Source organism: Pelodiscus sinensis, chromosome 8 (genome assembly GCF_049634645.1).
Source record: "Pelodiscus sinensis isolate JC-2024 chromosome 8, ASM4963464v1, whole genome shotgun sequence".
Taxonomy (NCBI): domain Eukaryota; kingdom Metazoa; phylum Chordata; order Testudines; family Trionychidae; genus Pelodiscus; species Pelodiscus sinensis.
This window is the reverse complement of record NC_134718.1, coordinates 1,616,719-1,643,998: the sequence shown is the minus strand read 5'-3', so window position 1 is coordinate 1,643,998 and position 27,280 is coordinate 1,616,719. Positions and strand designations below refer to the sequence as shown.

The following is a 27,280-nucleotide window of genomic DNA, read 5'->3' as shown; positions in this document are numbered from 1 at the left end:
GCAAACCATCTGGAACGGCAGACGGACGTCTCCTCCGGGCTGGCTTGAGCCCAGGCCGGCCCGCTGGAGCGGGCTGAGGGATTTCGGCAGCGCCCTCGCTCTAATAAGCCACAATTAAGCAGCAAGTCCGCAACTGGCGAGCGAGCCGCTCCTGGCCGCAACACTAAACTGCAGGGGCGCCGGCAAACGGAGGGCTGCTGGAATCCAGGGAGAGCCGTGGAACCAGCCGAGTCAGCACGGAGATGCGCCTGTCACAGCCTTACCAGTGGTGCAGACAGGCCGTGCGGTAGGTGGAGACGCGCGGCCTATTTATCTGACGAGACAGGGACAGAAGCGGATGTGCGGGTGGATGGCGCGGTTGGCAGGCTCAGCTGGCTCCTTGCACGGCGGGGAGCGCAGAGCCCGGCGATTGCTCCCCGCCGCATGGCTCTCCCAGCGCCCCTCCGCCTCGGCGCTGGCAGGGCGCGAGCAGGCGGCACGTCGGCCTCAGACCTGTTAACACCACTCGGCCCCACAGGGCTCAGCCGGGGGAGATGCCGAAGTCCCAGCCTCGCACCTCCATCGCTTCCTCCAGGCGGCTCATTCAGAGGGGACGCGCCCCAACGCAGGGATCCCGCACGGCCAGCCCGCCGCTGGAACCCTTCTGGGAAGGCCCAGCCGAGAGCGCCCCCCCGCCTCGGAACGACAGATCCCGGCCCCCCAAGCACAGCGGGGAACCCTGCCGGGCCAATGGGCTGCAGGAGGCAATGGGGCGCGCTCCCAGCCCTGCCTCCGGGGTTCTCCTGCAGGCGGCCGCACTAAGCAGCAGGCAGGTCAATGGGACAGGCTGGGGGCACCCCCCACCAAACCAGCTCCGAGCCCCCCATGATGCCATTTCGGGAGGCTGGAGCCCCCCATAAGATTCATACAGGGACATGGCTTGCTCTTCCCTTCCTGTCACTGTCAGAGCTCCCCACAACCACAGCCCTGCACCCCCCATATCCCCACCCCATCCTAAGCCCCTGCCTCCTGCACCCCACACAGACCTCAACGCTCTGCGCTGAGCCCCTATTCACGGCACCCCTCCACACTGCCCTGAGGCCCCCCTGCTCCAACTCCTGCAACCCCCCCCATCCCCACCTCCATCCTCTGCTCCGAGCCCCCTGCTCCACCCCACACTGACATTCCTTATGGGTACTGCTGCACTGCAACCCCCCGTTTCCTGCCCTGCCCCCCTCTCCGGGGTGCGATACAACAGAGCTTGTAAGAAATGTTAGTTTCTTTCACCCTGGCTAGAATCCTTAATTAGGCTTAGCCAGCGGCTTTACTAAATAAAGCAACACGAATGATCAAAACCTTGTCAGAGGCTTCTGAAGCGCCCCATGTGCCAGTGCCACGAACGCAGTGGATGGAGAATTTTACACCGAGCATCCAGCTACCGGGCCCTCTCCCCCAGCCGACACTGCTCCTTACGGTCCCTAGAACCCTAGCGCTGGAAGGGACCTCGAGAGTCGTCGAGTCCTGTCCCCGGCCCCCACGGCAGGACTAAGCCCCGGCTAGACCATCCCTGACCCGCGTCTGTCCAACCTGCTCGTCCATATCTCTGGGGACGGGGATTCCACAAACCCCTGGGCAATTTATTCCAGTGTTTAACCACTCTGACTGGCAGGGAGTTTTTCCTAATGTCCAACCTAAACCTCCCTGGCTGCAGTTTAAGCCCGTTGATGCTTGTCCTGTCCTCAGAGGCCAAGGGGAACAATTTTCCCCCTTCCCTGTGACACCCTTTTAGACACCTGAAAACCGCTCTCATGTCCCCTCTCAGCCTTCTCCTTTCCAAACTAAACAAGCCCAGTTCCTTCAGCCTCCCTCATCGCTCATGTTCTCTCGACCTTTCCACATTCTTGTTGCTCTTCTCCGGACGTCTCCAATGTCTCCACAGCTTTCCTGCCACGTGGTGCCCAGAACTGGACACAATTCTCCAGCTGAAGCCTAATCAGGGCAGGGCAGAGCGGCAGCATTTTCCTACAAGAGAGCTGGGGCTGACCCTGCTTCGGGCAGGGGCTGGACTCCACCCCAAGGGCTCTGCCCGCCCTAGCAGCGGACAACCTGGGGGGCTGATGACAGCCAGAAGGCAGCTCCTGCCTCAGTGACGTCCCGGAAGGGGATGGCCACACTCAAAGCCGTCACTGAACCCCGGAGATCCATTGGGGGGTGTCAAAGCACCGTCGACGGGCGCTGACGGGTCAAAGCCGTACACCTAGGACCGCTCAGAGTCCACAGCTTGCACCTGGCTGCCGCCCGACACCCCCTTGCAGGGATGTCCACCTCCGGCGCTTTGCTCCCGTCACCGCTCACAGAAGACAGGCCCGGTGCCAGCTCTTTCCCCCTCAGCCCCAGCCTCCCCACATGTTCAAAGCCCTAACACAATCGGCCCATTGGGGCTGCAGCCGTACCCGCCGGCAGGGCGTTCCATCCCGAGCGGCGCTCGTCTCTGGCCCGGCAAGGCGAGCCGCGCACGGCCGGCCAGGAACCGCTCTGCATTGCTGCCAGGCGGGACAGCGCTTCAGACACGGCGGCAGGCAAAGCTGCAGGCTAGGGACCAGGCAGGCCCGGATTCTCTCAGCATGGCCCTGCCCACTCTGTGCCTTTGGTGCCAACAGCAGCGCCCACCCGGTGCCAACAGCCATGTATTTTACAGCAGCGAGACGTGTCAACGCACCGAGCGGGAGCACAGAATGGCATCCTTGGCAAAGGCTATTTTCTTAACCCTCCGGTTCCCAGGGCGACCGGTGGGTAAGGAGCAAACGACAGAGTGTGATATTCCTCTAGTCCGGTGTTGTACAGGGCCCGCCCGCAGAACGGCCGTGTTTGCCAACACATAGCACACAGAGGCATTGAATGCCACCAGCCCCTGCTCCGCCAACAACAGGTAACAAGTGGGACAAATATTGATTTATTCATGGCGACCACGGCAACTGGACCAGCCTCCACCAGGTGCTTCCCAATTCATGTGACGGGTCTAGATTCCCGCACCCCAGACTCAAAACATCGCCGAGCCTGGCATTGCCTAGGGAAGCCGAAACACGTGAATTACTTGTTATGCCCATTAATAGCCTAATTCGTCATTTTGGTCCAGGACATTTACCTTTAAGAAAAGCAGAAGGCCTACTTTGTTGGCGGCTTCTTTTACTGCCGAATGCCATCTGGCTTGCACGCACCGGCTTCCGAGCACGCCAGGCAGCGAGTGAAATTGAAGTTTATATTCCATCCCACAGCTCCCCGGGAGAGGCAGTCACGGAGGCTGTTGGGCTAATTAAGCAGCCGACCGTTTACGTAAACTCGATCATTGAAAGTGAATGCGGATGACTCTCGCTGTGCTGCTCGATTCGGGTTCAGCCCCTAGGAGTTGCACCCTTACAGAGGCGGCGGTGAGAGAAAAGTCCCTCTCAGATCATAGAAAACAGAGATTTCTCCCGCCGCCTGCAGTCCGAGGCTGCTGCCACGGCGCGCTGGCCTCTCCAAACTGCTCCCTTGACAGGACCCGGGGGAAGGGGGAAGGAGCGGAGAAGCCCCTGCCTGTCTCGGGCTTGGGGGGGCGATGGGGAGAACAACGTGCCGAAGCCCTGCATGGCTAAAGCAGAAGGAGTGGGTGCGGTTCGGCCACCGGCTGAGCGAGAACCAGCCTGGTCAAAGCCACCGGACGAGGGAAGAACGCTGTAGCCCCATGCTGGTATTCCACCAGGTGAATAGTCCCCCTGTGGTGTCAGTTACGGCTGTGCACAGCCGTGGCCCTCTCAAAGCCAGCGTAAGCTCCCAGGCGCTACTGGCCACGCCACGGCCTGGCACCTGCTACCTACCACGCAGGCCTCTGGAGAGACGCGAGGACGCCAGCCCGGCAGCCGAGCGCAGATGGGCATGTGCCTGCCAGTGCTCAGGGGCTGCAGAGTGCACTTGATGGCCCCCGGGGGTCAATGCAGACTCAAACGCCACGCACCTGGGGGCAAAGAAAACGTCACGCGGTATTGCGATCTTGCACGCCATTCCAAGGCGGGCGGGGCAGGACCGGCCGCGTGGCCACTTTGCAGGAACATCACCAAACTGGCCATCCATACCCTCGCGCTGAGCAGCGACACGAACTCTGAAAGCCCAAGGATTTGCAAGTGCTCCCAACTCCCTCGCCACGGCTGCGATTCTCTTCTGCGTGGGGGTGGGGGCCTCACACGAGTTCCTCCCGCTCACAGCACAGACATCCCCTGCCCCGCCCCTATCCTCCTTCCCACCGTTTACCCCCCTTGGCCAAATGTACTTCCTGAAAAGTTCCCCTCCGCCTGCCCCGCGCCTCGCCAGAGCACCTGATCTCGGGCACCTCGCCCAGCCTCACCGCGGCTCCAGTCTCCACCAGACCTCGACCAAGACGCTCAGCCGCACTAGGCAAGATTGAGACAAAAGCTGCAAACCATTCCCTTCCCCCGTGGCCGGAGAGCACCTCCTAGGAGAGCCCCAGGCAAGGTGACTAGCACGGCTCATGCAGGGCAGGCTCTCCATCCAACAGGGAACCGGTGTGAGGCTTTGAGTTCCGCCGTTTCCCTCTGTGCTCACCCCCATCTGCTGGGCGGCGGGCAGCTGTTACCGACAGGAAGGTTAACGCTGACATCCTTCACTTGGGATGCAAAGTGGAGAGGTTCAAAGACTTAGTCTCAGAATCCTAGAGCCCTAGAACTGGCAGGGACCTCGAGGGGTCATCGAGTCCAGTCCCCTGCCCCCACGGCAGGACCCAGTGCCGTCAGACCATCCCTGGCAGGTGTCTGTCCAACCTGCTCTTCCATATCTCCAGAGATGCAGATTCCATGACCTCCCTAGGCAACTTATTCCAGTGTTTCACCACCCTGACGGGCAGGAAGTTCTTCCAAATGTCCAACCTCCCTGGCTGCAGTTGAAGCCCCTTGCTGCTTGTCCTGTCCTCGGAGGCCAAGGGGAACAATTTTCTTCCCTTCTCCTGGTAACACCCTTTTAGATGCTTGAAAACTGCTCTCATGTCCCCTCTCAGCCTTCTCCTTTCCAAACGAAACAAGCCCAGTTCTTTCAGTCTTCCCTCACAGCTCGTGTGCTCCAGACCTTTCCTCATTCTTGTTGCTCTTCTCTGGACCTTCTCCAATGTCTCCACAGCTTTCCTGAAACGTGGTGCCCAGAACTGGACACAAGACTCCAGCTGAGGGGGCCTAATCAGTGTGTATTCCTGAAAATTCAAAGGTATTTGCCGACTTCTTCTGTCCTGCATGGGACTGGAGAACGGGCGGGTGCTAAAATTCCTATGATACCGACATGCAGCACCACAAAACGCCCATCTGGAAAATCAACCCCCTCCGCCCGTACTGTACCGGTCTGTTGGGCTGAGAACAGCAAGCAGTTGGCACAAATGGAAGATCAAGCAGACCATGCGGCCGGCTCCGACGCGTCCTTGCAGCCAGCCCAGCGCGAGCGGCCGTGCAGACTGGCACGCAAGCAGCCCCGGACTTTTCCGAGTGAAGGCCGAGAGGGAGGCTTGCTTCTGACCCCTCCCAGCAGGAACCTTTCCCTGACGAGATGCATCCGTGTTCCGTACACAGCCGGAATTCCTGTGGAGCCCAGCGGCCAGAGGCCCACAGCGAGGGCTGCAACGACACCGCTTGGCAAAGCTCCCCCCGTTCCCAGTGGCTGCACGCTTCAGCAGGAAGTGCCAAAGGCAGCATCATAAGAACATCAGAGCAGCCAGGCTGGGTCCGACCAAAGGACCATCTGTGTCCTGTCTGCCCAGAGGGGCCAATGCCTGGTGCCCCAGAGGGAGGGAGCACAACAGGGAATCCTCACGTGAGCCCTCCCCTGTCGCCCACCCCCAAACAGAGGCCAGGGACACCATCTCTACCCAGCCTGGCTAACAGCCATCGATGGCCCCAACCTCCATGAATCTATCCAGCTCTTTTCTGAACCCTGTTAAAGTTCTAGCCTTCACCGCATCCTCTGGCGAGGAGTTCCACAGGTTGACTGTGCGCTGCGTGAAGAAAAACTTCCTTTTGTTTGTTTTAAACCTGCTGCCTGTTCATTTCATTTGGCGACCCCTAGTTCTTATATTGTGGGAACAAGTAAATCACTTTTCCTTATTCACTTTTTCTATACCAGTCATGATTTTATAGACCTCTGTCATATCCCCCCTTAGTCTCCTCTTTTCTAAGGTGAAAAGTCCCAGTCTTTTTAATCTCTCTTCACATGGGACCCGTTCCAAACCCCTCATCTTTTTTGTTGCCCTTTTCTGAACCTTTTCCAAAGCCAAAGGATCTTTTTTGAGATGAGGCGACCAGATCTGTGCGCAGGATTCAAGATGTGAACGTACCATGGTTTTATACAGAGGCAATAAGATCTTCTCAGTCTTATTCTCTATCCCTTTGTTAATGATTCCTAACATTGTTTGCTGTTGTGACAGCCGCTGCGCACTGCGTGGATGTTTGCAGAGAACTCGCCAGTGACTCCAAGATCTCTCTCTCGAGCGGTCTGCTGCAATGGGGCCAATTTTGGGGTGCCCAACTGGAAGCAGCCTGGGCCTGATTTCTGGAAATGCTCAGCCCCCGCAACTCTCACTGCACCCAACAGGAGGCGCTCGGCACCCTGACCTCAGGCCCAAAGCATCTGAAGCCAGACAGCCAAGAACTGAGGCCGCCCTGGGACACTTTAGCCTCTGCCAATAAAATGAACATTCGGGAAAAGCACAAGCAGAACTGACGGGAAAAAGGCCAGGCAAAATGTTTCCTCCATGTCTGATAATTAACAAATACTAAAAATAGAGGCCAGACCCTCAGCGGATGGAAACTCTGGGATTTGGCCCAAAATTAATTGTCATTTTAATATTAAACTTGCGTTGACTCAAGGACAGCGCCAGACTGGTGGAAGGGTTTTGCTTCTCCTCTATCCCCTTCCGCACCTCTGGGGGGAAGGAAGGTGGAAATCGACATTCCATTCAGGCCCACTTCTGCCCTCTGCTTTGGCCTGTTAATTGACCTGCCCCGGGTCTCTGAGGGGGCAACAGCGAATGCGACGTTTCTTAGGGAACCAGCAGCCCTGACATCGGCCCAGCCCGGGAAAATAGCTTCAGCTCTGTGACTGCAACGCCGCACGGGGAGCCACTTGCTGAGAGGGGCAGGTTTGTGGGGTGACGGGAATAAAGTAAGGATGCTACAAAAAGGCTTCCCACGCTCCGGTCACTGCTAAAATGCCAGGAATTGGCATTAGCTGGCACCCACCCAGCAGTAAAATCCCCTTTCGTTAGTGACGTTTAACTGCTTAGCTGATTAAATGGGGCTGGGCAGGCTGGGAACCGGCAACCCCCTCCTCCTCCTTCCTGGGTTGCCACTTCGGGCCCCACATGTATACTATAGAGGGAAAGCTTCCCGGAATAACTGAACCCTGGTTCTGAACTCCACGCTGGAGCGCTTTTACCACTAGGAAATAATAAGCACTGCAAAGATCTTGCTCTGAAAACAGGAGTCTAACCTGCGGCGGAAAAGCTGTAAATGCCATGTAGAATAATCACGCCGCTCCCCCGCTCTGCGCTGAAAACGTGTACGGGCATTTCCCCGCATGCTTTCCAAGCCTGCATGAACCGGCTTCTCGCCGCTGCTTCGGAACGGACAGGTGAGCCCAGGAACTGGGGGTAGCAACCCCATTCCCTGGTGAACGAGGGCCCCCCAGGGATAAAACCCACCAGAGAACTGAGTCTTAGTATTTTCAATAGCAGGCCAAATTTCCCAGGCCTCGCGGGAAGCAATTGCTCTAACAGCCAATACAGGCTAGCTGATCAGCACGTCAGCGACACGGGCCAGGGTATTTGAAGCTGATGACCAGCGACAGGATCCGTTTGACTGAGCCTTGGCCAGGCAATGTCTCTAGCAAAGTGAAAAAGGAACCAGTGTAACCCTATAGGGGAAAACCTGAAAGGAGCCCGCCGGAGGGCAGGCCCCAGCTCGGCTCGTACCTACACTCCGATGCTCTCCGGGGCAGGGTTTCAAACTGGGATGGGGCAGGACTCTCGCCATTTTGCAAGGGGTTTTCGGATTCCAAACCTCGCTTTGTTTCTTACCGAAGCCCCCCCACACGTTGGAATTCGCCACGGAGGAACACTCGGAACAGAGTCCGGTTCCAGAGCCAATCAAACCATTTCGTTCGGACAGAAGGAAAACGTTTCCGTTGCATCAGATTGCAAACATTCAAGCGAAACGTTTCTAGACAAAACACTGTTTCCAAAGGCAGATTGCTTTACTCTGGCAGGGTCGAGACGGGACACTTCCACACCACCAAACGTTTACCCCTCGTCCTTTCTCCATCACAACATTTCAGCCCGAGGCAGGACTTCCCCAAGCGTTTCAATTGTGACCGAATCTCATTTTCCAGCAGAAAAGCTGTCAAAGGTTTCGGGACCAGCCCCGTTTCTACTAATAAACTCACTTGTTCTTGGACAAGGTTTTATATTACACAAGCCAGGTGCCTATCAATTCACTTCTCCCACCTCAGAGACGGCCCAACGAGCAGCCCCCATCTCCCGGGTTACACCACCAGTGCTCAAACTGAACCAAGTGGCAAGGTCCTCAGAGGCAGCATCTCCGCATTAAAAGGTGACGGTGTCTGATATCGCCTCCATCTCATAGACTCCTAGAGCACTAGAGCCGGAAGGGACCTCGAGAGGCCACCGAGTCCAGTCCCTGCCCTCACGGCAGGACCCAGCACTAGCCCATCCCTGACAGGTGTGTGTCCAACCTGCTCGTAAATATCTCCAGGGATGGAGATTCCACAATTCCACAATTGATTCCAGTGTTTCACCACCCCGATAGGCAGGAAGTTCTTCCTAATGTCCAACCTCAACCTCCCTGGCTGCAGTTGAAGCCCTTTGCTTCTTGTCCTGTCCCCAGAGGCCAAGGGGAACAATTTCCCCCCTCCTCACTGTGACACCCTTTTAGATACTTGAAAACCGCTGTCATGTCCCCTCTCAGCCTTCTCCTTTCCAAACTAAACAAGCCCAATTCCTTCAGCCTCCCCTCACATCTCATGTTCTCCAGCCCTTTCCTGGCTTAATGACTTGCGGTCAGTGAAGTGTGGTTTCGGGCTCTTGGCAAGGGACCAGACTGGTCCACGGTGGGCAAAGTTGGCTTTCGTTGTCACGCAGACGGCTCAGAGCACTCGCAGGGCAGCTAGAGAGAGCATCGCATGTGCCTGCCCAGACCTTGCTTTAAAACGCCTGGAAAATTAACAGTCACCTCGCTTCCGAGGCGTCGTTCTGCCTGATGAACAGGCAGGAAAGGCAGCAGACAGACAAGAAGCAGGTCTCTTCCCAACCCGCACAGCAGAGCGCGAGGTCAGCAGCAAACCTGTAACCTCACGCACAGCGATGGCGGCTGGAGAGCGTCAAGACGCCTCCACTTCCTGCGTTTCAAGCCCTCGGCCGTTACTGACCGCACCCAGGAGAGAGGGCAGCTCGGCGGCTTTACCCGCAAGCTACGACAGGGTGACCAGTGTGGACTTCTCAATACGCTGGGCGGTTTGCAGACGTGCGCTGCCTTTCACCACCTTGTGCTGTGATCCGGCCAGACCCCGTAAGAAACGCAGGCCTGGACCGAGTCCTGACTTTGTGCTCAATAAAGAGTCCACAGCACTTTCTGCCAAAGGAGACAGGCTGCTCTCAGCATGCTGGGCAAACTCGTTTGGGCATCTACTCCCCAAACGGACACTGTGATAGAGCGCCTGCCCCACACTGGGCACCCAAGGGGTAAAGGCACCTAGGGATGTTGTGCAGGAGGCAGCCAATCACAGAAGGGCTGCAGGGAGCAGCCAATCAAGGCAGGCTGGCCCATATAAGAAGGGCTGCAAAGCCGACCAGTAGAAGTCACTCCCTGGAGCTTGAGGAGGGAGAATGGGCTGCCTTGCAGACAGAGGGTAGCAAACGATGGACAGAGCAGAGACCCAGAGAGCTAAGGACACCTGCTGGCGGCAGCCCTGAGGCAAGGGGAAAGAGGGTGCCGGGGCCAGGGGATGTGGCCATGGGAGAGCCACTGAGAGGTTGGAGGGGATGCAGCATGTGGCATTCATCTACAGGGTCCCTAGGTCGGGACCTGGAGCAGTGAACGGGCCAGACCCCCAGCTCCCGCTCCCTCCGGGGGGAATGGCTGGAAAGGGGAACACGCAGCGTAGCACGGCCGGAGCGCAGGGCCATGAAGGGGACGCTGCAGCGCTGGGTGCAATGGGGTCACTGGAGTAGAAGTGACGGTGGGGAGGTGCCCCCAGACGAGGGCGCAGGAGGCGCTACACCCCGGCCCCAGGAGCAGGGGAGAGACGTGCTCTTCATTCCGACGCCACGCTCTGGCGCTTGGTGTGAACCTGGCTAATTGTTCATTGATACATTGGCTCGACTACATGACGAGGTGCTAGGACCCCTCTGCAGAGCCCAGCGGGGTGGCTCCCGGAGCCGGCTCAAGCTGGGACTGTGCAGTCCTGCCTCATGCTGGCCCCAGGGGCCACCCGCGCCACGGCTCTGCACGTTAAAGGTCATAAAACCTGCTGGGCTCTCGCTACCTTTAAAATGCAGAGACGCAGCGTCCCGGACCGGCCCGGGCGCGACTGCTCTGTTCTGGCTCGCGCCGCATCCAGCAGCCCCTGGCTGGGGGCGGGCGGGGTGTCAGCTCCCCGCTGGGACAGGGGCTGCTACCGGAGCAGCCTCTCTTACCCCCCGTGCCGGGATGGAGAGAGGCAGCACCACGGAGCCGGTGCTGGGGGGATCCGGCTTTTAAGCTGGCTCCCCCCAGCACCAGCTCCTGCCCCCCCCTTGCTGCCTCTCATACAGAGGCAGCGGGAGGGGGGGCCATAGTGGAGTACTCCACTCGACTACCCGATAAGCGTATGCTACTCGCTAACATCCTTACTCCGCACAGTGCAGCCAGGCGCTGGGAATGCAGCTGCCGGGTTTCAGGGGCAGAAGAAAAGGTCCCTCTAGGAGCTTGCTACCTTTGTAAAGCGCTGCAGGATCTTGCTGCAGAAACAGGCAGAAGGCCGTGGCCAAAAAAAGCAAAACATAATGGCTTTTATCCACACTAAGAGCAAGCCTGCTGGGCTAAAAATATATAAAATAATTAAACTAAAGAGGAGAAAAATGTCAATGTAATTAACATACAATATGGCCTAGCTAATCACACCAGGAGCAGATCAAAGAAAGTAGTGTGTGCTTTTATGGAGCAATTTAATCTGGCAAGCAATTCATCACGGACGCACTAAGTCAAATGAATAGATTTCCCTTCCGGAGCTCACATTTATCAGCTGTACGGAGTCCAAACGGCAAATTCTTAGCCGGCCTCCCAATTGTGCAGGACGCGCGTGGCCCCGGGTGAGCGAAGTGACTGTTGGCCGGCCGACGGGAGTGGCCGCGGGTGCTCGCTAGGGCTGGAGGTCGCGGGTAATCAAACAGCCGAGTGACCGCAGGAATTGGTATCTGCTACGCGGCGGTTCTGCAGCCCGGGGGTGGGGCCGGCAGCCAGCGCGCCGGATCAGAGGCAGCGGAGCGGGGTGGCAGGCAGCCAATCCGCGAGGGGAGCAGACTCTTAAACCAGCTCTACCTGCCCTCCAGCGCTGCTGCCTCTCGTACAGAGGCAGTAGCCCCGTCCGCAGGGGTCCGAGGCCCCCACGGACAGAGGCTGCCGGGGCGGGGAGGGGTGAAGGCTGCCGGGAAGCAGCCTCTGCCCACGGTGGGCCCGGGCTCGCTGCGGGCAGAGGCTGCTTTGTGGCAGCCTCCCCCGCCCCGGCGCTGCTGCCTCTTATAGACTGCAGCGTGGGGGAGGGGACAGGCGGCAGCACAGAGCCAGTACTGGGGGGAACCAGCTTTTAATCCGGCTCGCCCCAGCACCAGCTCCTGCTTCTCCCCAACCGTGCTGCCTCTGATACAGAGGCGGTGGGGGGGGACCAGGGGGATGCGAGGAGTCTACTAGATTAACTAGTTAGCCTCGGCTTCTGGGTGAATCATCTAGTCAACTATGGTCCACATCCCTGTTGCCAAGGAGAGGGGCTGGGGGCTGGACTGTGTCTAGGGTGCAGCGGACCCCCAGCGCCCTTCGCCGAGGAGACACGTGGAGAGAGCAGGGCTTGTTTCACGCAGCAGGGACCACGGCCTGGCTGGAACAGGGCAGGAGCGAGTTAAACACGTCTCGGTTCTAGATGGGCGGGGGGACTTGATTTTCCAGGGAGCCTTTTGTTTGCCAGACTGCCCCTCGCTGTGCTTTCCGTCTCTGGGAAACACGCAGACAGGCTAGGATAAAAGCCAGGTAAGGGGAGCTAGGCCCTGGAGGGCTCGGCTTGTTTTGCCCAGAGTCCGTGGGGTTGGGCAACTCCAACCAGCCGATGGCCCCTGCGACTGAACTTCCACACTGATGTGCCCGACAGTGGCTTTCTGCTCCACTGCAAGACACAGGCTCAGTCGTTGCCCAGCCACGGCCCCTCGCGGTCGCTAGCCGCCTCTCTGGCACGCCCTCACTTTCGCAGAGCCGCGGGCCTTCCCGGCGCACGCTCACGCCGGGGACCAGAACACGGCAGGCGCCACGGGACCAGGCGCTGACCCTGTGCCCAGCTTCGGCCCGGGCCCGCTGCGGAGGGTTTCCTCTCCCCAACGCCGAGCTGGCGAGATGTGCCGCCTTCGGCGACTGCGAAGCCCTCGGCGCCCTCCTCCAGCTGCTGCTCTTTGGCTTTCGTGTCCACACGCCTCTGCCCGGCAGCCCAACACCAGCGTGCGGCATGAGGCAGCCTTGAGCCCAGCGGGGGAGGGGTTAGTTCTTCCCCTCCGGGTCTGTTCAGCGATGTCGCTGCCCCGACACGCCAGACCTTTGCCCGCCAGTGAAGCAAGCGGCTCTGCCCCGGCCCAGCGACACGCTCCCGAGGAGCCCCCCTCCGGGAGAAAACCTTTGGATGAGCTGCAGCAGCCAGTGGGCCTGGCAGGGTGGGCAGCAGCCACTGAATTCCATGCACATTAGACCCCTAGATCCCAGGGCGGGCAGAGCCCTCAGGAGTCATCGCATCCAGCCCCCTGCCCAGAGCAGGACCAGCCCGACTCAGTCAGCCCAGCCAGGGCTGTGTCCAGCCGAGACTTAAACGCCTCTAGGGATGGAGAGCTCACCCCTCCCTAGGGAACCCAGCCCAGCGCTTCCCCACCCGCCTAGGGAAATTGTTTTTCCTAAACTCCCACCTAGACCTGCCCCACTGCGACTTGAGCCCATTGCTCCTCGTTCTGCCATCCGCCCCCACTGAGAACAGCCTCTCTCCAGTTCTCTGGAACCCCTGCAGGGAGTTGCAGGCTGCTCTCCAATCCCCCCTCACTCTTCTCTCCTGCAGACTGAACAAGCCCAAATCCCTCAGCCTCTCCTCGTAGATCCTGCACTCCAGCCCCGTCAGCATTTTGGTCGCCCCTGCGAATTCCAGTCCCCTGCTCCGGCTATGCCGCCAGCCGCCTGGGCTTTGTAACTGGGGAACACACGGCCGATCGCTGGCGTCTGGGAGGAGGGGGGTGTGCGCCTCAGGCAGGCTTATCTCAAACACCCATGAGAAGGGAGTGCAGCGCTCGAGCGCCAACGCCAATCAGTCGTGCCACAAAATTATAAGCAGGATATTAAATAAATTCCCCAGAGGAAAAAGTCGAAACAAAAGCCCCGGGCCTCTGGCAGGCGCACATGCTGCGGGTTGATAAGCGCCGTAAGCCTGGGGAAAGCCGGCAGGAAAGGTGGGGCAAGAAACGCAGGGTCTCATGTTCACCCCCCGCACAGCAGAGAAGGGTTCCCGTGCGCTGCCGCACTGCCCAGCCTTCGGGAAGAAAGCGCCAAGAGAGGCTCATCTCTGCCCCCCCCACAGCTGGGCGCCCCGTCTGTTTGGAACAAAGGCCTGATCGCCCCTTGGGGCAGCCGTTCCTGTTCCTGGAGCCCGACACCCTCGCAAGGCAAGGCAAGGCAGAGGGGACCTCCGGCAGCCCAGCACGCCTGACCTCTCAAACAGACCCAAACAGCTCTTCAGAGACGAGCCGCGGGGCAGAACCCGCCTTGGGGCCCACGTGTGCAGGGACGGCCCTCCACGCAGCAAGGCGCCCTGTGGCTTCCGCCCCGCCAGCAAGGCCCAGGACCTGCAGGGCCCGCCCCACGGAAAACACTTGCCAGACGCCAGCCCGCAGGAGGAAGTGCCCTTTCTGGGCTGCCCTGATGCCAAGCAGCCAGGACTCCCCCATCGGGGCGACCTGGGATTGTCAAACTGCCCACAGCCGCGCCCCACAGGCACAAGGGGCTCGTCACTCCGCCAGGACCCTGCTCTCCGGCCAGCAATGGGAGAGTCACCGCTACAGACCTTCAAGCCATCGGCATCGCCAGCAGGTCGGACCGGCGCCCTAGGCTCCTACCGCCTGCAGGCAGCGCTGCGTCCGCCTGCCCCCCGCAGCCGGGCGATAGCCACCCCGTACCCACAGCCCCAAGGAAGCGAGCACCAGCTCGCCGGGCCGCCATCACTCGATCCAGTTCCCAAGGGCCTGGGGGGAGGGAGGGGGGGCGGTGTCACGGGCATCACGAGCCGAGGGAGTTGCTTTTTGCAGGGACGAGCAAGGACCTTGGGACCGTGGCCAGAGGGTGGAGACTGGTGACTTGGTGACCCAGCGGGAGGCCAATGGGCTGCGGAGAGAGGACCCTGTGGCCAGCCCAGCCAGGGGAGGGGGGGGGCCAGTGACCCTGGTGACCTGGCCAGCACACAGAGGCCAGGGAGGGGCCGCCGGGGCCAGGTGTACTGGAGGCTGAAAGAGGAAGCTCCTGGACTGGGAAGGGGGAGCAGGCAGAGCCCACCGGGCTGCAGGGGAGACTCAGACGGGCTGGGGGGAGAGAGGCCAGGGCGTCCAGCTCTGCCCCCCCCCCATGTGACACGGGCTGAGTCGAGAACGGGGCTGTGCTATCCCCTCCGGGAGTGCCGGCTCCGGGGGGCAGAGCGAGGGGACTCCCCGAGGGCCCACGGCAGAGACAGGTGGGCTGGAGGCCCAGTGTCGTGGTCCCAGGAGGCCAAGGGGCCTGCCCCCCAGAAGGGCTGTCACACGGAAGGGGGGCCTCCCGGGGCCTGCGAGTCCCTGACAGACGCCTAACCCGAGACGTTTGTAGAGTGGAAAGAGAGAATTCCTTGGAGCGCCCCCTTTTCCAGTAGCCACGGCCTGCCGGGACCCCAGTCCGCTCCTGGCACCAAGCATCCCCACCTGGAAAGCCAGGGCGCGTTTCCGCCCACAGGGACGCTCGGCTTTTAACAAAACCACCTCTGCGTCTGGCGTATTGTTCCGTCCTGGGGACTGGCCTCCAGATTTCATGTGCAAATCCTTCAATTGACAGCAGCTTCTGGAGTCGGGTGGACAATCTATCTTCATTGCTTCCAGTACACGACGAAGGTAGGCACTTCATTATCTTAATGAGCAGACGCACTTAATGAGGTGGCGCTTTGTCAACGGAGTCCTCAAGGAAAAATTAAGAGACACGAACGTTTCCATTTCTAGCAAAAAATCCAGCAGCAGAATAATCCAGGCTGCTGCTGTTCTGCAGAGAGCGACAGATTCCTCCACGCGGGAGTCGCTCTGCTCCGTTTCGCAGGGGAGGAAGGTGTTATTCAAACTTCACAGGCTCACAGCTACAGTTACGTGCGCTGGGTGGTGAAGGAAACAGCTCAGCGAATTTTTACTGCTTGATTGATACCAGCCGAGGCAGGACCCGGTGTCTGTTCTCGAAAAGGGCACAGCCCGGGCAGAATCAGTACTAGCGTCCAACTAGCTCCTCCAACCCTAACCCGGTAGGGCCAACACGAAGGGCCCGTCATCCGGGTCCCTCCATTCTCGGCTTCTCTGCCAGACTCTGCCAACAGCGAGGGAGACACCCGTCAACTAGGAACTGGCCGGAGGCCACCCGCGATGCCGGAGTTTGGAACTAGGCCCTGCTGGGGAAACCAACGGAGCCTTTCAGAAAGAAAACTGGGACCATCTCGGATTTGTGGCAGTCTTTGACAGTGACCAGGAGCCTGGCTTGGTGAGAAACCTGTTGGTGGAAGATTCACCCCTTTTGTCGCTGGGTACGTAGCGAGTGCGCCTCGGCCTCTCTGGCCTCCACCTCAGACCATGCCAGACTCAGCTGTGCGTTGGCCGACCCGCCCGCCAGCCTGGCCTGTCAACCCCCCAAATCTCCCCGTGCCAGGCTGCGGGCCTTGGAGTCACCCAGAGCGGTTCTTCCTCTTTCGCCTCGCGCGGTCTGGCTCCCACGCCAGGGCGGTGTCGGGGGAACATTCTTCTTCCACTCTCGGCACACGCCCCGTCGCTGACGTCGTCTCGTTAGTTGTGGAAGGCGCCTTGTCCAGTCACTTTTCTGCCTTGGCCGTTCCCCCCCTTACGCGGCATGTCACCCCGCATTCCCCTCCGCCAGTGGGGAGGAGATGCAGCCGGGCCCCAGGGAGCTGCCACGTCTCTCAGCCAAGCGATGGCGGCGGCTTCATGCACCACCAGTTTTCTCTCGGGGCAGATGTTTCTGATCTTCCCAATGCAGCGTTTCTCCCCCTGAGCCTTCTGGTTTCCCTGGAACCGGGGCCATTGTGGCGCACGGGCTCTCCAACACACACAGTCGCCCACCGTCTCCAGTCGCGTCTCAGGTTCAATGGCCGTCTCCGGAGCGCCCGTGAGCTTGGCTGGACGTGTCTGAGCGTCGAATCCCAGGCCTGTCTTCTCCGCTGCTCCCCTGACTTGCTTTGTGCGGTTTTGTAGTTTGCCGACATCTTCGGCGGCAGCAAAGCCTGGATCACGCAGCCTTGAGCGATTCCACCCGGGGCCAGAGAGCGCTGGTGCTGGCTTTGATCCATAGTCGATGACCAGAGTGAACAGAAACGGGGACAGGATGCCTCCCGCCTGCAGCCTCGCTAGCCCAGCACCCTTGGGGCCTGACCGGTGCCCAACCAGAACTTGCCGAGTCATGGGCGGTCAGTATTGTCTAGCAGCACTGCCGCTGCTTGCTGGGCTGGTAGAGGACATTCCGGGTGCATTCGTGCTCAATAAGAGCCGAGAACACAGAGCCAGGACTGGGGGCTGTTAAACTTTATGGGATGGCGGGAAATTTGGCCACCCCCAAGACTAGTGGACATCTGGCTAGCTAACACCATGCCGGACTAGAGAGTTCAGCCTGTATCTTGCAGCCGAATGGTTTGCTCAATCCAGCCAGGAAGATGAGCGTCAGGGCCAGGAGGGCAGGCCGAGGATTCCAGGAGGATGGGTCAGGAGGGTGGAGGTCAGGCCTGTGGGGGTTGGAAAGATGGGTGTCGGGGTTGGGGGGCCAGGAGGTCCGCGAGGATGGGCCGGGAGGGAGGGCATCAGGCCTGGGGGGACCCAGAAAGCTGGGTGTCGGGGCTGGCAGACCAGGCTGAAAGGGTGGGTAGGCCAGGAGGACAGGCCAGGGGAGCCAGGAGAACAGGCCAGGGGAGAGAGGGGGATGGGCCGGGAGGATGGGCCAGGGGGATGGGTGTCAGGCCAGGGGGACAGAAAGACGGGTGTTGGGGCCGGGGGGGAGGGGGGAGAAAGACAGGTGTCAGGGCCAAGGGGAGGCAGCAAGACAGGGGTCTGGGCCGGGGCCAGGGAGGTGTGGGGCCGCAGGGTGTTTCCGAGTGAGGGGAGAAGGGAAGGCAGCTGCTCCTGTTGTGGGCAGCAAAGAGCAGCCGGCGGAGCTGGCCATGCCGCGGGGCTCAGGCTCTCCCCCCTGAGTGCGGGCCTGCCTGGGGCCCTGCCCACTGCAGCTGCGGGTGGATGAGGGGGAGGGGAAGCAGGATCGTTCGGGGACCCCAGCCGGCTGCATTCCCCTTGGAAAAAGGGGAGTCCTGGTGCTGCTGCAGCACACGCCAGGCCAGTCTGCACCGTGGCCAGCTCCGCAACCCTCCTCCGGCCAAGGGGCAAGTCCCCCTGCCCTCAGGGAAAGAACGAGGCCAAAAGATCAGCAAAGCCAGGCAAGGCACAGAGCAAGAGCCTCGCCCGCTGCCCTGCTCCCTCCCAGCCAGCTGGGCCTGCACCCGGGAGGCGCCAGGCTGCTGTGTGGATGCAGGTTGTACCGGCGAGAGCCCTCGTGCCGGACAATGGACGCGCCAGGCCCCCGGGCGACGGCCTTTGGGGTAAGCTGCAGCGGGAATGAGACGGGCCGAAGGGAGACCGGCGCGTGCTCCATCAGAGATACGCAGCAAGGCTGGAAACCAAACGGCCGGCTCTGAACAGACGCCATTTGCAGCTGCCGCAGCTGGAGAGCCCCACACGGGAAGGGACGGGCACCAGGAAGCCGCGGAAAGCACCGCTGTCAGACTCCAGGGAAAAGGAAGGGCCCGTGTGCAGACAGCGCCGTTCGATACGTGAAGCTTGCCCCTCCCTCTCCCATTGTACGTGCCACGCCGGCCAGGAGAACCAGGATCTGTGCTCCCCGAACCCAGGCAGTCCCGCCGCTGCTCCATCCCAGCTACGGCCAGAGCCCGGGCTCCGGCAGGCACAGCTGCTGCAGAGGGCTCAGAGGAAGCAGGATCTTCTCTTGCCCCGTCCTCACAGCCTGTATGCTCTGCTCCTCCCCCGCGGCAAACCCTGCTGAAGCTCCGAGATCTTGCAGCGGACTCCAGGCCGGAGTAATTGTTTGCCGTAATGAAAGGTCTTTGGCTACCTGCAAAGCAAGCCCAGCCCGGTTTGATTAGCCGTGGCGGCATGCCAGAGGTCACTGCCGTGACATCCCGCGGGGAGCAATGGAACGGAGTCATTCTGCCACTAGCCAGCACTGACAATGGGGCACGCCGATCGATAGCAGCCGACCGGAGAGCAGACCGAGCCGTGAAGGCGGGGCCCACGCCATGGCTGCCCAGCGAGGCCAGGCTGGAACCAGGCAGCCAAACAGCGTCCATCCGGCCATGCCCCGAGGCATGGAGACGTCCCCCACCACCGCGGGGCCGGGCCAGCCACAGAGAACGGGAAGGGGGTCCGAGAGGCCCCAGCTGGTCCCTCGCTGCTCTGGTGAGTGGAGTGACGCCCCGTGAGCCACTCCGCATTCCACACGGTGCCCCCCCGCGGTTCTCAGCCACCGCCAGCACTTCAATACCCAGACCAGCCGCAGGGCCGCGCGGCCGCACAGCTGCCTAAGGAGCCCCACACGGGCTCAGAGCGGCTGTATGCGGAGCTGGCGGGGGAGAGGCCCGCTCCTCACGCCCCAGCAGGCAGCCGCGGCTGGGGAAAGGTGTGTCTGGTCCAGCTGGGAGAGGCGCCTTCTCAAAGTCCCCCTGCGATCCCCAGCAGCGGGGGCCTGCCATAGCTGGGACAGAGGCGCCTCTCCCAGCCCAGCCCAGACGTGCTGGAGCTGCCATGGCTGGCTAAGAGGCGCCGCTCCCCAGCCTGGAGCTGCTGTGGTGAGAGGCCTGGGGAAGCCCTTACTGCCAAGGGGGCCTGTATCCAAACCCCACCCCTCCAGCCACAGCCTTCACCTCCACATCCCAACCCTCTGCCCCCTCGTGCACCTCAAACCCTCAGCTCCAGTCTAGAGCCTGCACCCCCAGCCAGAGACCTTCCCCCCCGCAGACTGCGATGGGATGTGCACCAGTACGGACGTGACGGGTCACACATCCGCCCCCAGCTGTGCACACAACAAAACTCATTCCGCACATGGCCCCACGTACGGAGAGGGACAGTGGCCCGCAGCAGGTGGATCCTGAGCACGTCTCCGCTCACCTCGAGGCACGGGACCCCTTGCTGCCCAGCACATCCCAGAGCGGTGGGCCAGGCAGGCTGCCGCGGTCCCGCTGTCCAAGGGCGACTGACCCGCATGGCGCTGCAAGCCGGGCAGCGACACGGGGGCACTAGGGTGCAGACGTGTCCTCGTGCCCACGCAGGGGAACCCCGGGAACGCCAGGCCAATGAGCTTTCGGCACTCATTCAGAGTAGCGAGTCCACTGCTCCTTTGGAATTCATAGCTACCAGCGAGCAAGCGCCAGAGCCCGGACCGGGAGAGAGCTCCGACCCCCACCCGCCCGCCCGGCTCTCATGGTCGGGCTGCGGAGCACCGGAAAGGCCGCCGGGGTGCTTGCTTGAGAGCCAGCCTGGGAGATAGCGCTCGGCTCACGCCCACAGCGGCACGTTCTCACAACTAAATCCCAGCTGCGCCCACGCGGCTTGACAGCCAGCTCACCCTTCCGCACGCCCACGCGAGGCCCCGCAGAGAACCCTGCGGAGAGCGCGCCCGCCGGGTACCGCGTTAGCACCGGAGTAAGAACAGCCGCTTGGTGCACAACGGGTCGAGGCACCAGGCCTCGCTGCCCGTGATCCGACAGTGTTTGCGGGGGGGTCTTGCTTCCCGTTAGCCCAGTGGCTCCCAGATGTGTCAATTCAGGATGACTTGGTGACCCAAGGCAATTCAAAAGCGGGGGAGGGGGTGCAAGGGGCAGAGCCACCCGGGGAGACACGTGGCGACCCTTTGGAAATGTAATGGCGCCCCATAGGTTGGGAGACCCCGCGTTAGCATCACCCCGCCCCGCCTGTACCACCAGCAAGTTGTGCAAGATTCCGTCCTGCTCACTACTCCTTTGGTGACGGTTAATCGTGTCGGAAACGCTGCACGATTGTGTGGTGTGAGTGCAGGAGGGGTGTGCACGTGCAACAGCCCGCACCAGTGCCCGGGGGGTCTAGAAGTGGCGGGAACCTTGAAGGTAACCAGGAAACAGCCGTCGAGACTGAGGCTGAATTGAACGAGCAGCACTGACGGAGCCCGGAGGCAGGAGAGACCCCGAGGGGGAGACGCCGATGGGCAGCCTGGGTCACTGCAGGAATCCAGGAGACCAACACTCTCCAGGAGGGAGGATGGCAGCAGGGCGCTGCAAACCCACAGGCTCCAACGGGAACTTGCCAGCACAACGTGGGGCGTTCCTGCCACGGGACTCGGCTCGGGTCCTGCACGCCGAGCCTCAGAGAAGCCTGGAACCGCGACCCAAAGACCCCGACTCCTCACTCAGCCAGCCCGGCCTGGCCAGTAAGACGGACGTGAGCCACGACAGACTGGGAACTCTGCACCATCTGCAGGATAGTGTGTGTGCGTGTGCGTGTGCGTGCGTGTGCGTGTGCGTGTCTCTCTCTCAGGGTCACAGGATCCCAGGGCGGGCAGAGAGGTCAGGAGGCATCGGGTCCAGCCCCCCTGCCCAGAGCAGGACCAGCCCCACCTAAATCAACCCAGCCAGGGCTGTGTTAGGCCAGCACTTAAACACCCCTAGGGATGGAGAGTCCACCCCTCCCTAGGGAACCCAGCCCAGTGCGTGTGCGTGTGCGTGTGCGTGTGCGCAGATGCTGCTTTTCACGGTGTGTTTTCAATACATGCGGTGTGTTGCCTTTCCCCTGAAAAAGATCCCGCGTGCTTCTGAAACGCGCAACAAGGACGGGTCCCCAAGAGGAGCCCGGCCGGGGGCGGAGCGTGCGCAGAGGTGGGATCTGTCAGCACAAACGCAATCACTGGAGACCTGGCTGGAGAGCGAGACGCCGCTGCAGTCTGGCTGGGACTGCCGTCCATCAGGCCTTGGGTTCCGCTGTTTATCCCCTGGAGGACAGTGCTGAGGAGGAGAAAGTCCATTAACAGACCATTCAGCCACCACCTCTCGCTCAGGAGCCGCCTCAGGGCGGCCTCCTAGAAATCGCGACACGCGAACGTGCACGACAGCAGCGGGAAGGGGCTCGCTAGCCTCCCCCAAGTCACTTGCCTGGACATTTGCTTCTTTCCTCCTCGGCGGGAAGGTCCCAGCCACCAGCTGCCGAGGGTTCACGTTGTGCCAGTCCACGCAGCAGGGATTGTTGGGAAACACACGCAACTCGGCCACTAGTGCCTGGCACGCTCGTGCAATTCACCACTGATGGAGCACGTGTGCCACGAGCCAGGTCCTAGCCTGCAGGCCCCAGTGCCAAGGGCCTTTTCTGAATGGTGGCTCCCTGCCAGCTGGGGAGAAGCTGTGCGGCACGGAGGAGAACCATGAAGGTGGGTGAGATTCCTCTGAACCCCACAGCCCTCGCCGCACCGGGCACTGCTGGGCCCTGGCACGGCGCTCTTCCCTGCCGCAGGCAGAAGGTCTGGGACGCAAGGCAGAGGCTCAGCCGACCACTCGCCCCGAGCAGAGGCGCCAGGCGCTGGCGAGGGCGGACACTGGAGGGACTCTCCCGGTAGCTCCTCCCTGGCCTCTGCAGGCAGGGGCTTCCCGGGCAGGATGGAGTCAGGGTATCACACTTCAGGCCTGTCCCGCAGAGCGGCGGCGGCCGGCCCACAGACCAGCACCCGTCTGCGAACCGCTGGCTGCCGGGACGGGCTGCCCGAGCTCAAGCCGGCCGTTGGCGACGGCTCAGCTCCGGCAGCCCTGGCGGTCGAGGCGCCTCCCTCCCTCCTTGGCAATGGCGGCCGGCCGGGGCTCCGCGCTCCCCCCTCTACCCATGGGTGCGCTTGGAGAGGGGGCAGCCTCGCTCTGGGGAGTGCAAGGGTGGGTGGGGGCACAGGGTGTTGGCAAGGACTGTAGAGATGGGGGGGTCAAAGGGTGTTGGGCACTGGGGAGCAAGGGGCTGGGTCGGGGCTAGGCGGAGTGGCATCTTTTTATTTACATATTTGCAAATGTATTATGCAAATAATGAATATGCAAATATGCAATACATGGTGCCACTCCACCAAAAGTGTGTGAATGGGTTTGCTGGCCTGCGGCATCGGAAAGGCTGGGAAGCGCTGCGTCTGAGGCCGGCCCATCTCCCCTCTTTCCCCGGTACTGCGAGGAAGGGCTCGCGCTTGGCTAGCGCACCTGCTAGAAAAGCAGCCGGCCATGCGCTGCAGGCGTCAAGGCCTGGGGAACCTACCGCCCGGCGGGGGAGCTGGTTCCGGGGTTAACAACCTGCGCCCCGTTATCGTCTGAACGTGTTTGGCTTCATCTTCCAGCCCTGGGTTCCAGTTCCGCCTCTCTCGGAACTGGCAGGGACCTCGAGAGGCCACGAGTCCAGTCCCCTGCCCCCATGGCAGGGCCAAGCACCGTCTAGACCGGGGTGGGCAAGTGTGACGTAGTGGGGGTACCTGGCTGGTTTCTATGCTGCTGGCTCTGGGGGAACCCCCACTGGCTGCTGTGGGTACCACGACCCAGCAAAACAGGATGAGTCACTATGCAAACCAGTGGCCAGACACCCCCCATGGAGAGGAACAAAGGAAGGTGGATGCTGCCTTGGCTTGGGGGCAGGGCTGGAAGTTAGGGAGTTGGTTGCTGGCTGTCGGAGGGCATGGAGGAGAGCCTAGGGGAAGGGGCTGGAGTTTAGGGGCCCAGTCTCCCCCATCTCAAGGGGGCCTGAGGCATCCTAGCCCAGTTCCTGTAACCAGATTACATCTGTGCTGCGCTGTGCTGGAGGAGCAATAAACCACCCTCAATTCCACTGGCTGGTGCAGTCTGTTTGTGCCATTTCGGGGTGCAGGAGACGGGGAACCCCCAACGCGCCGTCACAGCAAGATACGGCCCACGGGCTGCAGCCAGCCCACCAAGGCGTTTCATCCAGCCCCCCTGCCGTGCCCCCAGCCCCAGGCCAAACGAGACCCAGGAGCAGGGGAGCGCGAGAAGTCTCCTCTCCCCACCGGGGGCACAAGGAACCACCAACTGCTCACAACAGCTGGTGGTTCCCTCTAGGTTGGGGGGGAAGAGATCTCTCGGGTCCTTCTGGACAGCACCCACCGGGAGCTCACGCTCAGCTGCTGGTCCCCTCTGGCCCCTTGATCCGTCTCAGAGTCCCAGCGCACAAACTGTCCCCGTGTGGGGTCTGGCCTGCCCTGGCACCTCCAGCCGTGCGACTGGGCCCCGCTTGGCACGTGGGCCGGCCGGCCCCGCGAGGCTCCTGGGCTGGGGACGGAGACAGACCCGGGCAGCAGGGTTATAAGCCAGGAGGTGGTGGCAGAGAGGAGGCGTGAAGTCGCTGCCCTTTCCAGTCGCTGCTTTCCCTTCCCCTCATGGGCCGGGACCGGCTGCTAGCCAGCACCACCGAGGTGCGGCCCAAAGGCCACGCGATCCGTTCTCCCGATCCGCATCACGTTTGCCCGTCCAAAGTTTTCCCTCTCTCGGTGTCATTGATCATGCTCCTCAGCTGTGGGACACGAGCCCCTTCGAGGCACCCGGAAGCAGCCAGGCCGTGATCGCGGGTCGCTAGGCCCCAGCCGAACCCCAGCTGGGCTCGGAGGCAGCGGGCGCGGAGAGGGACTGCGGGAGACGCCCCAGCAGTCAACGGGCACCAGGGCACTGGCGGGGCTAAGGCAAGAAGCCAGCGCTCACGGCTGCCGTGACATGCCAGTCCAGACAGCAGGAGTGCCAGCCGAGGCCTGTGCGAACAGCCTGCCCGCACCTGAGAGCCCGGCCTGGCTCACCTTTCCCGCCAGCAGACAGGGCAGCCCCGCAGGGAGGGGAGATACAGAGACCGGGGGGTTTAAGTGCGACAGTCTCGAAAGCCGTCTCCTCCCCGGCCAGCCCGCGGGAACGAACGTACCACCAGGCCCCCCCAGCGAGAGGAAGGAGCACCGCCCACGGCAGTCACCCCCGGCCGGCCACCAGGCTGACCGGGATGAAAGCGGTCCCCGGCGGTAAGGAACACTGGCGCTGCCTGCCCCGGACCTGGGGCTCCAAGGAACGCCCCTGCGGGAGGCTGGCACCCTGGCCTGCTCCCTGAGCAAGGAGGGATCTAACGGGAAGGCAGGCGGGAGAACAGGCTACACGGAGCAAGGAAAACATCTCCCTCGAGGCTCCAGTGGGACAGGTGGGTCCCTTTGCCCGTCCCCCCACTGCCAGCCGCTGGATGCCCCAGCGAGGGCAGCCGGGGGCAGGAAACCACCTTGCCAATCACTGAGCTTCCTCTTCTCCGTGCCAATGAATCCGTGGTAGGGAGACGGGTGACCAGAAGGGAGCGTGAACCCGCTTGCCTACAGGCCTAGCAACCCGGGCAGCCACGGCCTTCCCAGGTGGGACTGGTCCCTTCCCAGCCCGGAGATGCGTCTGCCTTTCCCGAGCGCTCCGAGGGCAGGGAGCTCAGCAGCTCCATGGGGGGGGGAATTAGCCGCCCACAAAGGCCCTGTGACGTCTGGGAACAAACCCGTCGCCTGGGGTCTCACCGGGAGGGAAGGACGCTTACCGAGGACGCTTGCCAAGCGGGTTTGCAGCCGTGCAAAGCGTCCCCGTGCCACGCGCTCAGAGCGCTGGCCTTGCACGTGCCGTCTGCCGCCGGGGGGGCCTGCCGGGAACCGAGACAGCTGCCCCCAGCCCCGCTCGGCCGCCCCAGACAGCTCCAGTTCTGCCTCTGCTCCAGTAAACCGTGGGATTTCCACACAGTGCGGGGCCCCTTCTAAGCACAGGGGAGGGGGCCCGGAGCACCCGCTGGCAAGGCGAAAAACACACCAAGCAGAGGGAGAAAGGGACCCCCGCCTGGGGGGCGACTGGGGCTCCGGTGGGTGCAGGTCCTGGCAGCAGGTTACGTCCAACCCTAAATTCCCTCCCTCCACCTTTCAAGAATCCTGGGCTGGGCCCCAGGCCAGTCGTCGGTGGGGGCTAGAAACCCCAACGCTACCACAGAAGCCCCTGCGGCTGCAGACCAACATGGCGACGGCGCAAGTGACCCGCTAGCCTCGGCAGCCAGTGACTGGCCCTGGGCGGGGAGGGTCCATGGTTCCTCCTGAGCCCATCTTTAAATGTCTCGGGGGCTCGAGAACTGGCTCCCAGCCTCTGGCGCGAGCCCGGCCCCCGCCCCGCCACGGCAGGCGAGCCCGGACCCCGCCCCGCCACGGCAGGCGAGCCCGGACCCCGCCACGGCAGGCGAGCCCGGACCCCACCACGCCACGGCAGGCGAGCCCAGACCCCGCCACGCCACGGCAGGCGAGCCCGGACCCCGCCACGCCACGGCAGGTGAGCCCGGACCCCGCCCCGCCACGGTAGGCGAGCCCGGACCCCACCCCGCCACGGCAGGCGAGCCCGGACCCCGCCCCGCCACGGCAGGCGAGCCCGGACCCCGCCACGGCAGGCGAGCCCGGACCCCGCCACGGCAGGCGAGCCAGAAGCACGGAGAAGGCAGCAGAGCCAGGCCTGCTGGGCACAGCCGGGGCGCAACAAGGACTAACTGGGTGACGCGTGTGCAGGGCTCAGCACCGGGCAGCGCTCAGCACCGCTCTCACACAGAACGTGCATTCCACCGTTCACAAACACCCTCCCCCCCCCTTTGTTTAAAGCAGGGACGCCCCTCGCCCAGCGAACCGAATCCCCAACCTGCCCCGTGCAGCCCACACGGAAGCGCCCAGCAGGGCTCCCAGCAGCGCCAGGCCTTACCGAATGTTGACCAGCGCGTGGGTCACCTTGCTGGCGGGCTCCTTCCACTGGCCGGCATTGGTGGAGAGCCGCAGCACTGCAAGAGAAGGAGAGAGACGGCTCAGACTTCTTCAGGCAGGCAGCTGGAGCGCTCTGTGGGACTGGTTTGTGGCCTGTTCAGAAAGGTCACCAGTCTGGGGGCTGTAAGGAGCCCGAATTTGAGCAATTCGCCCTGAGCGGACGCCCTCAGCTGTGCCCAGACCGGCCCGGTCCGGGTCACCCCCCAAAGTACAGGGCTCAGAGTGGCTGTCCCAAACCATGCCACAGATGGGACATCCCTGCACACACCTCCCCCCGGGCCACAGGGACGTGTGCCAGCAGCAGCGAGGAACTAACAGCTAGAAGCCGCTCTCGCCCTGCTGCACTGCTGGTGGCAGCGGTGGGGAGCCCTGAGGGTGGAGGAAAGGGTTAAATCACCTGGGGGCAGCAGGCAGGGCTGGGAGATGCACAGGGGGACTGGCACTGGCCCTAGATAAAATGAGTTTGAGACCCCTGGTCTAGATGGTGCGTGGTCCTGCCGTGCGGGCAGGGGACTGGACTAGACCTCTCAAGGTCCCTTCCAGTTCTAGGGTTCCATGATTCATTGAGAGATCCATCCGCTGACATCCAGTCCTAGCTCCTGGCTGTCAGAGAGACACTCCAACCACAGCCACTGACGGACCTATCCTCCAGGAACTCATCTCATTCTTTTCTGTGCCCACTGTAGTAAGTTGAGGTCAGTAACATGGAGTCAGCAGGCCTAAATAGAGGCCTAACATGAAAACAGCAACAGGCCTGCAATCTAGTGAGCAAGACTTTGGTTCAGTAACAGGAGCCAAGAAAGAGGCCCTATTGATAAATTGTGTGATTGTGTAAGTTAGGTCGAGCA

At 61.8% G+C, this 27,280-nt stretch overlaps 1 protein-coding gene across 5 annotated transcripts in view; it reads right to left on the bottom strand.

Annotated features, from left to right (window-relative positions):
• Positions 1-27,280, bottom strand: part of ARMH3 (armadillo like helical domain containing 3) — a 124,990-nt gene that overhangs the window by 21,370 nt on the left and 76,340 nt on the right. For all 5 annotated transcript variants that reach the window (XM_075934501.1, XM_075934499.1, XM_075934498.1 and 2 more), the window contains one exon: positions 26,374-26,449. In XM_075934501.1, the coding sequence (XP_075790616.1) occupies positions 26,374-26,449 (76 nt within the window). The remainder of the gene's footprint in view (positions 1-26,373; positions 26,450-27,280) is intronic.